The sequence below is a fragment of the Oncorhynchus kisutch genome, linkage group LG4 (assembly GCF_002021735.2).
Source record: "Oncorhynchus kisutch isolate 150728-3 linkage group LG4, Okis_V2, whole genome shotgun sequence".
Lineage (NCBI taxonomy): Eukaryota > Metazoa > Chordata > Actinopteri > Salmoniformes > Salmonidae > Oncorhynchus > Oncorhynchus kisutch.
In genome coordinates this window covers 58,845,128-58,862,365 of record NC_034177.2, presented here as the reverse complement: position 1 = coordinate 58,862,365, position 17,238 = coordinate 58,845,128, and the positions used below count along the sequence as shown (strand labels likewise).

General features: G+C 44.3%; 1 protein-coding gene across 1 annotated transcript; it reads left to right on the top strand.

The window, feature by feature from the left end:
• Positions 1-11,229: 11,229 nt before the first annotated feature.
• LOC109888935 (growth/differentiation factor 10-like) lies at positions 11,230-16,173 on the top strand. The gene is made up of 4 exons (XM_020480084.2): positions 11,230-11,281; positions 13,769-14,880; positions 15,725-15,874; positions 16,087-16,173. Exons 1-4 carry the CDS (start codon positions 11,230-11,232, stop codon positions 16,171-16,173), a joined length of 1,401 nt encoding a protein of 466 aa, XP_020335673.2.
• The last annotated feature ends 1,065 nt before the right edge of the window (positions 16,174-17,238 follow it).

Sequence of the window (17,238 nt, the reverse complement as noted above, 5' to 3'; positions counted from 1 at the left end):
ACACTCTCTCTCTCTGCTCTCTGTCTCTCTCTACATCTCTATCTATCTCTAGACTGATGTACACTCTAAGCTTAGTGTAATGGTGTTTGGGGTTAGAGCAGTGGCCTAAGCCTTTGAGAGAAGATGATCTACATCCTGATAGAAAACACTAGAGAGAGTTTAGTAAATCATGAAGAGGAAGAGGAGGAGAGGAGCAGGTGAGGAGAGCTGTGATTTTCAAAGTATAATGAATCAAAATGCTATTATAACAACTTTATATTGCATCATGATAAAGTTGTCATTTTTTACTGCTTTAAAATGTAGTTGAAAGTTATGATTCTCAAACAAATTCCAGAATAGGTTTTTCTTTTACCATTCAAGACAAATCGAGCGGTCTTGAGTTTGGCTATCCACCTGGATTCAGCAGCTGTTCTCTAGGCTATGGTCCAGGAGCATAGCCAAGGGAAGTAGGGGTGCTGAAGGGGCTGTAGCATTCCCTGATAAATTGAAATAATGTTTCCAAAATTATATAATTACGCCTGTCTGAACACTGACTGAATTTGGGCAGCACACGCGCCAAATATCAAACAGCATGTTTCATTGAGGCCATAGAAATATAGTCTATAGAACCCAGCTAGCACATAACGTTCTGAGAACCATATGTTTCTTAGAGCTTGGTGAGAGCGTGGTTGTCCTATGGTTATTTCGCAGACAGCCTTCCCATAACACTTCCTACGGGTTTCCTCGTGGTTCTATTTAAAGTAATGTTCTGAAATTGTTCTGAGAACGTTAAGAAAAACACTTATTTTCTGCGGGAATTGCAGTACTTCAATATTACGTTTTCTACTGGTTTACTCATGGTTCTATTTAAAGTCCTGTTCTCAGAACATTTAGAGAACATTAGGAAACAACAGTCTTCTGTTGGAATTTCTGTACTTCAGCATAACGTTTTCTACAGGTTTCCTCATGGTTCTTTTTAAAGTCATGTTCTTAGAACTTCCAGAGAACGTTCCATAAAAACCACAAGAAAACATTAGTAATGTTAAAAGATCATTCTATGAATATTTAAAAGCATATACAGTACATTCCATTCTCAGCATCAACAAAACTCTCCATTCTCTATCTTGTTACATCTGTTCAGGTGTGTTGGCCACGCCCACTAATTGGTCACACATGATCTTAATGAGTGCTAGTTTCCTTTGAAATGTCTGAATAAACTAACAAAATGTACTAACAAAAAGCTTTGTATGAGTTAACTATGAATAAACTAACAAAAAGCTTTGCATGAGTTTTTTTTTAAACATAGCACGCTAGCGCCATCTAGGTGGCACAGTGGACTAATTCCATGGATAGGAAGCAGAAGATCATAGGTTTGAATCTCACTCATGTCACAATCGGACCCTTTTTCTCCTAAAATGGCATGCCCAAATCTAACTGCCTAGAGCTCAGGACCTGATTCAAGGATACCATTTGAAAGGAAAAACGTTGAAGTTTGTGGAAATGTGAAGTTAATGTAGGAGAATATAACACAATAGATCTGGTAAAAGATTTTTTTAAATAAAAAAATACAAAGAAAAAACACTTTTTTTGTACCTTCATCTTTGAAATGGAAGAGCAAGACCATTATGTATTATTCCAGCCCAGGCACAATTTAGATTTTGGCCACTAGATGGAAGCAGTGTATGTGCAAAGTTTTAGACTGATCCAATGAACCATTGTGTATCTGTTCAAAATGTTGTATTAAGACAGCCAAAATGTGCCTAATTGGTTTATTAATACATTTTTAAGTTCATAATTGTACACTCTCCTCAAACAATAGCATGGTATTAATTCACTGTAATAGCTACTGTAAATTGGACAGTGCAGTTCGATTAACATGAATTTAAGCTTTCTGCCCATATCAGATATGACAATGTCCTGGGAAAATGTTTTGTTATTTACAACCGCATGCGAATCACATTAGCCTACGTTAGCTCAACCGTCCCACAGGGGGGACATCGATCCTGTAGAGGATACATTTTCTTCAGGCTAAGGGTCCTTTTTTTCTGAATTTCCATATCCAAATCCAGCTCCCAGATTGCAATTCCTATGGCTTCCACTAGATGTCAACAGTCTTTGTTCAAAGTTTCAGGCTTGTTTCTTCCAAAACGAGGAAGAATAATGAGTTTTAGTACTGGGACTCAGAGTTGGAAATCATTCTATGCGCACGTGCACCTGCTAATATCGCTTTCCTATTGAACATAATTCTTTCTGTGTAAAATATTATAGTTTAAATCCATTTTAGGGTCCCTGAGGATTAAATGAAAAGAATTCTCCTATAGGTGTTCCTTTTGTCCAGGTGAGAAAGGACAGTGTGGTGTGAGAATGAGATCACGTCATCTGTGGATCTGTTGTGGTGGTATGCGAATTGGAGTGGGTGTAGGGTGTCCGGGAGGATGCTGTTGATGTGAGCCATGACCAGCCTTTCAAAGCACTTCATGGCTACCGACTTGAGTGCCACGGGGCGGTAATCATTTAGGCAGGTTACCTTCGCTTCCTTGGGCACAGGGACTATGGTGGTCTGCTTGAAACATGTAGGTATTACAGACTCGGTCAGGGAGAGTTTGAAAATGTCAGTGAAGACACTTGACAGTTGGTCCGCGCATGCTTTGAGTACACGTCCTGGTAATCTGTCTGGCCCAGTGGCTTTGTGAATGTTGACATGTTTAAAGGTTTTGTTCACATTGGCCACGAGAGCGTTATCACACAGTCATCCAGAACAGCTGGTGCTCTAGCATGCCTCAGTGTTGCTTGCCTCGAAGTGAGCATAAAAGGCATTTAGCTCGTCTGGTGGGCTCGCTTCACTCAGGTGGCGTCTGGGTTTCCCTTTGTAGTCTGTAATAGTTTTCAAGCCCTGCCACATCCGACAAGCGTCAGAGCCGGTGTAGAAGGACCTATTTGAAGGTAATTAAATCATGTTCTGATAATGTGTTTTTAATAACACTGCTAGCTTAGGTTAACTGTTTTAAACTCCAAGCACAGATGACACTTGGAAAGGAATTTGCTTTGGCTTGATTAACATCGACGGGGCTGTAGTGGAGCAGGTCGAGAGTTTCAAGTTCCTTGGTGTCCACATCACCAACGAACTATCATGGCCCAAACATACCAAGACAGTCGGCACAACAAACCCTTTTCCCCCTCAGGAGACTGAACATTTGGCATGGGTCCCCAGATCCTCAAAAGGTTCTACAGCTGCACCATCGAGAGAATCCTGACCGGTTGCATCACCGCCTGGTGTAGCAACTGCTCCGCATCTGACCATAAGGTGCTACAGAGGGTAGTGCGAACGGCCAAGTACATCACTGGGGCCAAGCTTGCTGCCATCCAGGTCCTATATAATAGGCGGAGTCAGAAGAAAGCCCATAAAATTGCCTCAACTAGCCTGTACCCCTGCACACTGACTCGGTACCGGTGTCCCCAGTATATAGCCTCGTTATTGTCATTCTTATTGTGTTACTTTCTGTTATTACTTTTTTTTACCCTATTGGTAAATATTTTCTTCTTCTTGAACTGCACTGTTGGTTAAGAGCTCGTAAGTTTCACGGTAAAGTCTACGCTTGTTGTATTTGGCGCATGTGGCAAATAAAGTTTGATTTGATTTTAAATAACCTATGATTTCTGTTATTAGAATGTTAATAAAACCACCCAGGAAAACTTTCACAGAACTATCGAAAAACGTTCTCAGAACCTCACTGCAACCGACAAATGTACATTCCCAAAACAGGTGAAATTTTTACTTCCATTTGCCGAAAATTTAAAAAAACGTTGCATTTTAACGGTCAGAAAATGCATGGGAAACCAAAAGCTTACATTCCTACAACTTCCAAGGTACCAAATGTGCTAGCTGGGAAGGGTTTTGGAACTTCACCCTGGTCATTTGACTGATAAACTCATGGGTATGCTCAAAATGGCTGTGCCTTCTGTAAATGCCTACTGTTGAAAAGAGAAGACTAATTTGTCAGTAGAGGTTGGCTTCTTGATTGGGGAGGCCAGACACAAGGCAATGGCCGGAGCAGAATGGGTGGAAAGGGATTAACAACATCAAACACATGGTTTCCATGGTGTTTGATGCCATTCCATTTGCTCCGTTCCAGCCATTATTATGAGCCGTCCTCCCTTCAGTATCCTCCACTGCAGTAGAAGCTACCATTTATTTTCTCCAGAACTCGGACAAACAGCACTGTTTTTCAAGGTAGCTCAGACTTATCTCGAGACCATCACCTGTACGGTGAGCCCAGGCTACACAGTCATGCTATCTATCTTTCATCATTGGGTTAGTCAGTGCCACTGAAAAGTTGATTTAGTAGCCTACTGTAGCTTATAATATTTATATATTCCCTCCTAATATTGTACAATCTGTGTGTCTCTTAGGTTTAGGGTTAGGTTTAGGGTTAGGAATTAAGGTTAGGGTTAGGGTTTTGGGTTTACTGGTTAAGGTTAAGATTAAGGGTTAGGTTTAGAATTAGAGGTTAGGGAAAATGGGACTTTGAATGGGAATCAATTGTTTGGTCCACACAAAGATAGTAAAAAAATGTGTGTGTGGGTGTGGGTTTGGTTGTGTGTGTGGTGACAGAGGGTGACCTGAGAGGCCGGGCTAGTTACAGCCTCTCTGCTGGAGACCGCCGGTCTCACAGAACTAGCATTGTTGGCATGGAGCTGCAGACAGACACACACAGAGACAGACACACACACACATACACACACATACACATACAATAACACCCGAGGTGGCAAGACCATTGGTAGAGTCATGTTCTGAATCCCATTTATAAAATGCGAGTTCCCTCCTCTCTTCTCACAGCCTCTCTGTAACACTCAACTTCTCAATAACACACTCATTATGCTCTCTTTCTCTCAGACACACACAAACACACACACACACACAAAGACACAATAACACCATTCATAATAAGCCCTGGTTGGTTAATACCCCGACTGTTATTGTAGGTGTAGTTCACTAATCATTTGTGACTGAGTTGCTATCAAAAGCAGTTATTGCAGACAATGTTGTGATGCTATTTGAAACAGAAATGTTGACGACATAACTCAACAATACTTGTTATGACACATTTAACAAATATCAATGAAACACCAACAGCATATCAATCGTCATCATCGTCCAATTTTATTAATAACATATTTGGATTGTTACATTTTTGTGCGTTTGAAATATTTGCTTCAAGATGGAATAATGTGTGTGTGTGTGTGTGTGTGTGTGTGTGTGTGTGTGTGTGTGTGTGTGTGTGTGTGTGTGTGTGTGTGTGTGTGTGTGTGTGTGTGTGTGTGTGCGCGTGTGAGAGAGAGCGAGACGGGAATAACGAACTGGAACTGTAGTGTGTGAGTTCTCTCATTGGCTGCAGAAGTGGACGTCAGCACCTTTCACTACTCCAGTGTTACCCCTCTAACCTCTGGCTGAAAGGAGAAACAAGTGTTAAAGTAGCTCTGAGGAGAGTAAACTAACCTCCAGCATCCACACGGCATAAAAGAGGAGTAACAGCGGACGCCTTTATTACAGACACCATCATTACAAGTCATTCCTCGGATGTGCGTTTTCTCCCTTGAAGTAAAGGATTTTGTGTTTGTTTCTGAAATGGCAGTCTGGTTCGAGTTTACCGCGCACATGCTTTTTCTAATGCTAGGTTGTTGTCTTGGAACTTTGGAGGGTCGGACCTCGAGCCGAACCCCATGGGGCTTGCAGGGACAGGGCAGTGATGGAACCGATTCTCCGTTTGACCGAGACAGAGCTAATCAGGATGTGGTCTCACAGCACATGTACAGGCTGTATGAGAAATACAACAGAGATCTGAAACGACTCAGAGAGGGAAACACTGTCAGGAGTTTCAGAGCCAGCCAAGGTGAGTGTGACTGTGGTATGGCTGTCTATGATGCTGGACAGGAAAATTTATGTAGATATGTAGATCAATTAGTAATATCCTCAACTCTGATATGCGACCTAAATTCTTGAGATGCACATACATTGCGGAGTATGTCTGTCCTCAGAGGGAAAGGCGCTGATGAGATAGGCATGGAGAGAAATGCAACGTGCATATGCGGTGCCCTCACTCACAAAGTTATGATGAATTTATGGTTATATTATATAACAACCGAAATGTCTTTATGTTTTTCAATAATATCAATGAAGTGCTGCCCCCCCCCCCCCCCCCCCCCCCACAACTCCCTTCTAGTAGGCAACCTAATTCATTGAAATTGCCAACAGCGGGCTGAAAAAAGCCGAAGCATGTGGTCAGACACCCCAAATAGGTAGGATTGTTTTGGAACCTTCTGAGAATGCCACAGTGCTTTTTATGACGCACTTGGGCAGATCTGTATGAGTCGCTTCAGCTGTAGTGTGATCCTGCCACAGCTCCAGCCGCAGACGCGCAAGAATGTGTGTAGAATTCGCCCCCAAGTGGAGCCCAGCTGCCGCGCTGGCCACGACAACAATGCGGTAACTAGGAGACAGGCGGACACCAATAATGCACCATATCTATTTTCCTATAAAGACGCCACTGTATCCTGGGCTGGAGTATGAAGGCTTAGCATGCATTGATGCCATTTTCCTGTGGTGTTTTTATGAACAAAACAGGCCCACATTGACTTAACATTTTGTTTAATTTATTTAACCTGTATTTTATCAGGGAGTCATATTGAGACCAAGGTCTCTTTTACAGAGGATCCCTGAATTAAATCAATTAAAGAAAATACGCATCAATATGCTTTTTAAAAGACAGCTTTTCATCTGTCCAGATGCCCAGATATTTCTAAGCATTATGGACGTATGCTTAAATCAGTTATTTTTATGCTCTCTGGAGAACAACATATACTTAGTTTTACCTTCATTCAATACAAATTTTAGATCAATAAAAGTTTTCTTTAGTAAAATGAAGACAAAACTGGTCAACCGTGGGGGTAATAGCATATACAGCAGTATCATCAGCATACAGCATGCAGGTTTAAAAAATGTGTTAATGTAAACAGTAATAAGTACAGGACACAGAATCAACCCTTGTGCGACACGTTTCGTAATATCCAGGAAACCTGATTTAACACCATCAGTAGATACACATTGAGTTCTATCTGTCAAGTCATTGTTAAACCAGCTACATGCAGCCTGGTCTAGGCCAACTGAGGAAAGCCTCTGAATTAGCAGTGAGTGATAAAACTGTATCGAAATCCTTTGACAGGTCAAGGAAGATCAATGTTGTCTTTTATCCATACAGGTAACCACATCATTCATAACTAGGAATGTGGCCGAGAGAGTGCTATGACCTGTTCTAAAACCTGACTGATGTACAGTACATTTAAAATACATTTCAAAGATAAGAAATATCTTAGCTGAGAATTAATCAAGGTTTCGAATATTTTAGCTAGGCAAAAAAGTTTAGAAATAGAGGGGGAAATTATTTAGGTCACAAGGGTCACCACCTTTGTGAAGGGGGAGTACTTGGGCCACCTTCCGAACCTTGGGGATGGTACCAGATATAATCGTCAGGTTAAAAATATTGGTTAATTATTCAGAAATCAGGGGGGCAGAGGGAGGAGCAGTCTACTGAATGAAAAGGGTCAATTAAACCACTGTTTATCTCAAATAAAAAACCTGCCGAGATAAAATTGTGATTAAAAGCATCACTTATTCCACTCTTCTCAGTTATGATGCCAGAGTCAGGCAGAACTTGCTTAGGCAGGGAAGAAGAGGAATTTGTACGCTTCAGTGCATTTACTGTTTTCCAAAATGTTGAAAGATCACCAGCAGAGTCATAGATAGAGCTCAAAAAGTGGCTTGGTTTAGCTTTTTTAATCGAGATACTACGTCTGTTTCTCCATTGTCTGAAAGTTTACCAGTCCACTACACAGTTGTCCTTGCTTTGGCCCAGGTCTGATATCTCATCTGAATGTGGTATGATAGCTCTGAAAGAAAACCAAGGGTTAGATCTATCTTTGACTCTGAATTGTTTTAAAGGGGCATGTTTATCTGCCAGAGGAATAAATATAGAGGATAAATGTTCTAGAGCCAAAAACGTTTTACAATGTCTCTTCTTAATTAATTAAACAAGGATTAGTATTTTGCTGTTTTGTAAGGTCGGCGGGTTGTGGAGGCCAGGTCATCTGATGCACTCTCCTTCTTGGTCAAATAGCCCTTACACAGCCTGGAGGTGTGTTGGAAAACAAATAATAGTCCCACTAAGCACAAACCAGATGGGATGGCGTATCGCTGCAGAGTGCTGTGGTAGCCATGCTGGTTAAGTGTGCCTTGAATTCTAAATAAATCACAGATAGTGTCAGCAGCAAAGCAGCCCCACACCATAAAACCTCAGATTATCTAAGCATTTGAATTTCCCACCGTAAAGTATGGAGGAGTCTCCATAGTTTACGGTGGGAAAACACATGCGTAGATCATCCGTTCACCCGCACCGCGTCTCACAAAGACACGCTGGTTGGAGCCAAAAATCTCCCATTTGGACTCCCGACCAAAGGACAAATTGCACCAGTTTGATGTCCATTGCTTGTGTTTCTTGGCCCAAGCAAGTCTCTTCTTATTAGTAGTGGTTTCTTTGCAGCAATTCGACCATGAAGGCCTGATTCACACAGTCTCCTCTGAATAGTTGATGTTGAGATGTGTCTGTTACTTAAACTCTGTGAAGCATCTATTTGTGCTGCATTTTCTGAGGTAACTCTAATGAACTTGTCCTCTGCAGCAGAGGTAACTCTGGGTCTTCCTTTCCTGTGGCGGTCCTCATGAGAGCCAGTTTCATCATAGCGCTTGATGGTTTTTGCGACTGCAAATTTTCCGTATTGACTGACCTTAATTGTCACGCCCTGACCTTAGATATCATTTTAATTCTCTATTTTGGTTAGGTCAGGGTGTGACTAGGGTGGGCAATCTATGTTTTCTATTTCTTTGTTGGCCTGGTATGGTTCCCAATCAGAGGCAGCTGTCTATTGTTGTCTCTGATTGGGGATCATATTTAGGCACCCTTTCCCACCTGTTGTTTGTGGGATCTTGTTTTTGTGTAGCTGCCTGTGAGCAGCCCAGAACGTCACGTTTCGTTTTCTTCTGTTTGTTTTTGGTGAGTTGCATATTTATTAAACATGTGGAACTCTAAGTACCCTGCGTCTTAAAGTAATGATGGACTGTCATTTCTCTTTGCTTATTTGAGCTGTTCTTGCCATAATATGAACTTAGTATTTTACCAAATAGGGCTATGTTCTGATTTCCCCCCCCCCCCCCCCCCCCCCCACCTACCTTGTCACAACACAACTGATTGTCTCAAATGCATTAAGAAATATAGAAATTCCACAAATCAACTTTTAAGAAGGCACACATGTTAATTTAAATGCATTCCAGGTGACTACCTCATGAAGCTGGCTGAAAGAATGCCAAGAGGTTGCAAAGTTGACATCAAGGCAAATGGCGGCTTTTTGAAGAATCTCAAATATAAAATATATTTTGATTTGTTTAACACTTTTTTTGGTTACTACATGATTCCATATGTGTTATTTCATAGTTGTGGTGTCTTCACTATTATTCTACAATGTAGAAAATAGTAAAAATATAGAAAAACCCTTGAATGAGTAGCTGTTCTAAAACATTTGACCTGTAGTGGTAATGGCCACTCCTCTCCCTTTCTAGAATCTGTCACATATAAATATATTAGAATAATTTACTTCAAAGTCTTCATCAGATACAGAACCATTGATCCATGTTTCTTAGCACGTTTAGGTCCATTAGACCAATCCCATTGCGAGATTTAAAGTCAGAGGGGTATATTCAGCTCATTCCCATAAGAGCTAACAGGCGTAGGGTCATCTGCAGCTGTTTGTTGAATAAGTTGAGACTTTGCCAAGGTCCTGGGCCAACCACATGAGAGCAAAGTAGTCTGAGCATTTGACAAACCTCCCTTAATTCGCTGGATGCAGTGGCTGGGGCAGGAACTGGGAGAGCAGTGTTGGCAGAGCTCAGTCTACCTGGATGAAGCTCCCGCCAAAGGAGTGGCTGTTGGTGCTCAATTCTGTGTGTGCACAGGAGGCCTTGGTGTGCCTCCTGTTGCAGGGTTGGGGCTGCCATTGGGGGCAGGAGTGTCCCAGGCCTGTCCTGGGCATGGGAGTAGGGAGGGTAACCAAAACTAGTCAGGGAGGGAGGCTGTGGGGGTAATTGAGGAGGGTGGTGTGGAGGGCAGTGTGGCTGGCAAAGCTCCAAGCTCTCAGCATATGAGGGCTGATGATGTGAATGATACATGGTGTGGACTGCATCATGTGGTGCACTACCCTCAACAGTGTTTTTCCAGACCCTAGGGTAGTGGTCGGTGCTGGGTAGAGCTGGGCTGAGTTGAGGTGGGCCTGGTCGGGTAGAGCTGTTCTGTGATTGGTCAGGTCATGAAGAGCTGTGCTGTGCTGAGACGGACCAGGTCTGGTTGAGCTGTGCTTTGATAAGCCAGGTCTGGTAGAGCTGTGCTGAGGTGGGCCAGGTCTGGTTGAGCTGTGCTTTGGTAAGCCAGGTCTGGTAGAGATGTGCTGTGACGGACCTGGTCTGGTTGAGCTGTGCTGCTACGGACCTGGTCTGGTTGAGCTGTGCTGAGTCGGACCTGGTCTGGTTGAGCTGTGCTGCTACGGACCTGGTCTGGTTGAGCTGTGCTGAGTCGGACCTGGTCTGGTTGAGCTGTGCTGCTACGGACCTGGTCTGGTTGAGCTGTGCTGCGATGGACCTGGTCTGGTTGAGCTGTGCTGCTACGGACCTGGTCTGGTTGAGCTGTGCTGCGACGGACCTGGTCTGGTTGAGCTGTGCTGCGACGGACCTGGTCTGGTTGAGCTGTGCTGCGACGGACGTGGTCTGGTTGAGCTGTGCTGCAACGGACCTGGTCTGGTTGAGCTGTGCTGCAACGGACCTGGTCTGGTTGAGCTGTGCTGCAACGGACCTGGTCTGGTTGAGCTGTGCTGCGACGGACCTGGTCTGGTTGAGCAGTGTTGCTGGCTTTTCTCCGATCTCTGTTAGGCACCGGGTGCAGGTCTTAAGGAGCGTCTGATTTGTCTCGAGGAGTTGGTGGCTGGTCTGCTACTCCTGTGGGGTGAGGTGGACTGGCCACCCAGAGCAACATCCTTTAACGGCCTGGCGAAGGTGGGGACTGCCTCTGTACAGGTGTACATTGTCATAAAGACAGTCATAAATCTCTCCTTTGGAGCAAGGTAGATATTACTGTCTTTGCAAGCGGGAAGATGGCGGAGGCCCTCTCTATCACTCCCCTTAGTGATGTGGGCACCCTCTGCTGTTTGGCACACAGGTCATTGGTCCCTGTGTGAATGATTTTTTGGCTTGGAGAGCTAGGCTGGGCCACAGTCAAGTACTCCATTCGCTCTCTCTGTTGTTGGGCACTTTGACACCTTTTTATTTGGGAAAGTTGTATTCTCTAATTTAATCGTTCCATTTGAGTCCATCATTAATATTATGTCTGGTTTCTCGTCAGGTCTATGGAGGATGGCAGGAGTGATGGGAGTAATTACAGGCCGTGAGATGGGGATGGAGGGGGTCAGCTGGGTTGGTGCATTGGTTGGTTGGGTTGGTTGGGTTGGTTGGTGGGTTCTGATTCAGCTGTTGGCCTGGTCCAGGGTTTTTGTGGGACCCTTTGTAGAGTGGATGGTGGCGGCTAAGAAATTCCTGCCTTAGTTCATATAGCTCTTTCTGCAGGTTGTGCATGTGGCTGGCGTTGACTGTGCCGGATAGTGCCTCTCTCCGTCTGCACACTGCCACCCTGAGAGCCGAAACATCCTGACAGCCTAACTGTCATCCTCAACATTGTTCATTTGCACACGGCAGCTCCCGGATCCCATCCCTATGCTGACGCACCAGGCTGATCTCCTCCTCTATAAGATGCTGTGGTACTGCAGGTGTCCTGTGTGAGAGAGGCGTGCTCAGGGCTGTGTCTGCTCCAGGCGAGGGAGGGAGAGGGACATTGGGGACTACATACCGAGGCACAGAGGGAGTGAAGGCTGTTGTAGGTAGTGACAGTGGAGAGGTTTTAAGTTCAGCAACAAAAGGTTTTATTTGGCCGAGCTAGTGGTCAAATTGATCCAGACTGGCCTCCGAACCTTGAACCATCACAGTACCGTTATTATATATATATCAATATTACATTTGGGGGTGGAATCAATATACAGTTGCCTCTGTGTTCTGTTTTCTGACATTTTAAGATCATTATTGGTCTTGTGGAGAACTGTGTGCCAAGCATTAGGATCGTCAGAAGGTCTCCTTTTATTTCTAATTTCGTTGTTCACTTTTAGGATGTCTGCCCTCAGAGTCTCTGGAGATGCCCTTAGCAATTTCTTTTAGACTTTTTTTCAGGATACGCGTTGGCAAGGTCTCTGAAATAATGCGTAGAGAATGCATCCATCTTCATCTCCATGTGGACCTCTTTAAACAATGCACGCTTCTCTAGAATGATGTGCATGTTCCCATTGATGAGCGCACTTGTTTAAGTAATGCACCTATAGATAAATTCTCTCTGCACTTCTATGAACAATGAAACAGCACATTACACATAGATTGAGATACTTTCTCAAGGTTCAGAATGTTTCACCGCTTCAGCCTCCTTTCCAAGTGCTCTTCTGCTTGTTTTTTTGTTCATCTGAATGCTTGTTTCCCTATCAGGCCTGAACGATCCTCCACAAATCCCTTAGAAATCCTTCCGCTTTCTCCCCCAGGGGGTTTTGTGTTTGTTTACCTCTGTCCTAATTCTTGTGGTTGTCCTTTTGTTGGGTTTATAGTCGTCCTATCCCATCCCTTCCTTGGGTTGCCTGATGATTCAGCAGTTGAGTCTTGCAAGAACCAAGTCGATCGATCTCTCAAAATCTCTCCAAACCATTTGCACAAACTAACGTTCCCCTCGATGAGCAGAACACAGCAATGCACGAAAATAACTCAACTGTTTACATATAATATAAAAATGTCAATTTAAGGAGGAGCTCTTCTTTAAGTGGTTATCAGATATCATAACACATGTTTGGTTTTTTTAAACTGCAGAAGCCATGTAATCTAAGGAGAGATGTAAGGTAGTTTTGACAACAACAGGAGATCTGTAAAAACATTAGGTTAGTGTCTTGGTGCGTGGCAGACAGGGTTGGCTGTATTAGTGGCTTAGGGGAAGCTTTGGAGGAAACTGAAATAAGCGTTTCCATATGCCTGAGGCTGGATACAGAGTAATGTATATCTCTTAAGTCACTCCATACATCCGCAGACGCATATACAATGGACAATACGTCTGCTGTTTGCCTAGTGTACATCATGAATATGTTATTCATGCCTCCCTCCCCCCAATCCTCTGCACCCATCTCCCTCCCTCCCTCTCCTCTCCTCTCCTCTCCTCTCCTCTCCTCTCCTCTCCTCTCCTCTCCTCTCCTCTCCTCTCCTCTCCTCTCCTCTCCTCTCCTCTCCTCTCCTCTCCTCTCCTCTCCTCTCCTCTCCTCTCCTCTCCTCTCCTCTCCTCTCCTCTCCTCTCCTCTCCTCTCCTCTCCTCTCCTCTCCTCTCCTCTCTCCCCATCCCCCTCGCCCTCTCTCTTTCCTTCCCCATCTCCCTAACTCTTCCCCTCTCCTATCCTCTCCTATAACAGCCAGAGAACGATGGGTTCCCTCTCCAGACTCTGGTTCCACTCAAGGTTTCTTCCCACCTAGGGAATCAATGTGCCTCTGTCTGCTCTTTAGTTGTTAAGGCCTGGGTCACTGTGAAAGACTATCTGAAGTAACACATTTCTCCCCCTGTAGACTCGTCTGACCAGAGGACGTTTTACCATCTGAACCTGACGTCTCTCCAGGACTCAGAGCTCATCCTCTCTGCCACGTTTCACTTCTTGTTCGACCAGTGCCCACGGCCAAGGGCCTGGTTGGGCAAACGCTACAAAATCCCGGCCTGTCGCTCTCTACACCTCCACCCTGCTCCCTATATCCACCTCTTCCTTCACTCCAACCCCTCTGGGTCAGGGTTCAATCCAGGGTCGCAGGTGTCATTGCTAGGCAACATGACATTTCACCCTAACCAGAAAGGGTTGTGGCAGATGCAGGACGTGACTGTGGCGATAAAAGAGGCCAGGGAAAAGGGCAGTCATTTTGTGTCGGTGGAGCTGGACTTTGGGCTGCAGTACCACAGACAGCCAGAGGACACACTGTCGGGGGCCAGTCTACCTTATTTGTTGATGTATGCTGAGGACCATGCGCTAGATGAGCCCAACAGTGTGGCACAGACTTTACAGAGGTATGGCCCTGAGACTGAGGTGAAGGAAAATTCTTCTCACCCTTCTCGTCTTCCCCCTAAACAGGGGTCAAAGGGTCGTGTGAGAAGGGTGGTACCATCCCACCCAGACTCCATCCAGAACAACGAGCTACCAGAGGTGGAGTACAGGCCTAGCGGATCCAGGAAAGATGACCTGTTTGAAACCGCCTACCACACCCTGAAGCCTATCAATCCCAAGCCTGGGAGGAAGAAGAGGATGAGGAACGGCCAGGACGGAGAGGAAGAAGTGAAAGATGGAGAGAGGGATGGAGGGAGTCAATCGCCAGTTCTGAGCTTGGACGAGAGGACCCCAAAGAAGAGCAGCGATGGAGGGAGTAGGTTGCAAGACAACATTGAGGGAAGGAGTGATGAAAGAAACGATAGAGGGAAGGCAGGAGGAAGTAAGTCTCCAATGCTGAGTTTTGATGAGTGGACAATGCGCAAGGCGAAGAAGAGACAGTGGGGATCAGAGCCCCAGATTAGGAGCTGCTCTAGGAGGACACTCAGGGTCGACTTTGCCGACATCGGCTGGAGTGAGTGGGTCCTGGCGCCTGAAGCCTTCGATGCCTTTTACTGCGCTGGAACCTGTGGATTCCCCATGCCCAAGGTAAAGACTATGACTAGCCGGATTTGAACCCATGTGAAATCCAGTCTTTGGTAGCCTTCTGAGCTAAAGACGAGATACAGACTCAATACATATGGCCAATGTTCGAGCACAGAGCAGAGCTTATGTAAGGCAGAGAGGACACATGACTGCGGAGAATGTTTTTCTGGTTCTCAATTCGGAATTGCTCCATTGCTCCCAGTCTGATGATATGTCTACAACGTTTATGAAATAGTATAAATCAGTAGATACATTACTGGCCAGTGCGGACACACTTACATGTATGTTATGTTTTCCCTACTTGCACTTTATTAAATGAATAACCATTGTGCTCCTAAATCATAGATAGCTTTTATCAAGGCTAGTCTTCCTTCTTTAAAAATAAAAAATAAACAGAATAACCTTAATGTAATTTTTCCTGTTGAATTATTACAGGCATTGCCAGTTTTATTACAGGCATTGCCTCTACCTACATGTTCATATTAACTCGATTGCCTTAACTAACCTGTGCCCCCCGCTCATTGACACAGTATATAGCCTCGATACTATCATTTTATTGTTGCTCTTTAAATATTTGTTCTTATTTATTTTTTACTTCAGTTTATTTGAGTAAATACTTTCTTAAGACTTATTTTTCTTAAAACTGCATTGTTGGTTAAGGGCTTGTAAGTAAGCATGTCACTGTAAGGTCTAAGGCTCTGGTATTCGGCGCATGTGACCAATAAAATTGGATTTGATTCGAAGTTACAATGCTGTAACCTCTCTCTCTCTCTCTCTCTCCGTCTCTTTCTCTACCTTCTCTACCTCTACCTTCCCATTCTCTCCCCGTTGCTTCCCTCTCTCCCAGGTGCTGCATCCCTCTAACCATGCAACCATCCAGAGTATAGTCCGTGCGGTTGGGATAGTTCCAGGGGTCCCAGAGCCCTGCTGTGTCCCAGAGAAGATGAGCCCTCTGGTGGTTCTCTACCAGGACGAGGGAGGTAACCTGGTGCTCAAGGTCTACCCCAGCATGTCTGTGGAGAGCTGTGCCTGCAGATAGACCCAAAGGACAGAGGGGAACAATGTTGGACAAGACAGGATGGAATGGCAGAAATTTAAATGGAAAAAGGGAGAAAAAAAAGGGAAGGAAAAAAAAGACAAGAGATATATTCATAAACGGACGGATGAGTTGAGGTGTCTGTCCATCTCTTCGTCCCTTGTGTCCCTCAGGCGTTTGACGCTGAGATAGTTGAACGCAAAGAAGTGTTGAAGAAGCACATTATCTGTCGTTGCAGCACCAGTCATGTCCTCCAGTAGCAGTAGACACACGCCACCACAATATTCTCCACATCTATCATACCCTCGACAAAGCAACATCACCACTTCAAGGACTACAGGTACTGAGAGAGCTCTCTCCCTCCAAACAACTTTAATTCAAATCGTTACGTTCAAAAACCAGGGCTGCTTGACTGGTTTATTGTGTGTGTTTATTGTGTTTATGACTGTGTTTATTTTTATTTTTTTAAGTACTGATCATGCTTACTTTAATATACCCATTTCAGACAGAAGATGGGGCATGTTACCTGTAAAAAAAAAAAACCTGAGTGTACAAAACACCTTCCTAATACTGAGTAGCTCACCCCCTCCTCTTTTCCATCAGAACAGCCTCAATTCCCCGTGGCATGGACTCTAGGAGTCAAAAGCGTTCCACAGGGATGCTGGTTGCATGTCGACTCCAATGGTTCCCACAGTTGTTTCAAGTTGGCTGGTGGATCATTCTTGATACAGACAGGAAACTGTCGAGCGTGGAAAAACCCAGCAGCGTTTCAGTTCTTGACACAAAGCGGTGTGCCTGGCACCTACTACCATAACCCGTTCAACAGCACTTAAATCTTTAGTCTTGCCTAGGGCAAGTTACGGTGACCATATTACCGCAACCGTGGCGGCACGTCATGACGGCAGTCAAATTCCACGTTTAGTCAAGGTAATTAGGCCTACCAAACTAGTATCCTACCAAACTTGTCATTCTTATCACTCTGACATCAATGCAATTGTTATTGAAAATCAGGAGTATAACCTACCTGGCTGGTATGAAAATGAAACACAGGAAAATCATCTTAAATTCTCTATTTAAGTGCATAGATGACATGTATTTTTTCCCCCTGCCCCTGTTTCCAGACAGGTGCATGATAATGGTCTATTCTAAATCAAAACAAATTTCACACATATATTATTTAGTATATGTAAAGACAAGATCAAATCAAGAATAGTCTGATGGGTGACAATATTAGCCCATCACTTGTGAATGATGCCCAGCCTGTGTGCAGTAAGGCAAGAAACAGCTGTTATTTTTTTGCGATTTAAAAAAATCATAGTCTCACA

What these genes read in the sequence shown, in the direction of transcription:
- LOC109888935 (XM_020480084.2), top strand. Translation starts at nt 11,230, where the DNA reads ATGGCGGAGGCCCTCTCTATCACTCCCCTTAGTGATGTGGGCACCCTC. An exon ending in TGATGTGGGCACCCTCTGCT is followed by an intron (nt 11,282 to 13,768) that starts GTTTGGCACACA and finishes CTCCCCCTGTAG; the next exon opens with ACTCGTCTGACCAGAGGACG. An exon ending in GTGGATTCCCCATGCCCAAG is followed by an intron (nt 14,881 to 15,724) that starts GTAAAGACTATG and finishes CCTCTCTCCCAG; the next exon opens with GTGCTGCATCCCTCTAACCA.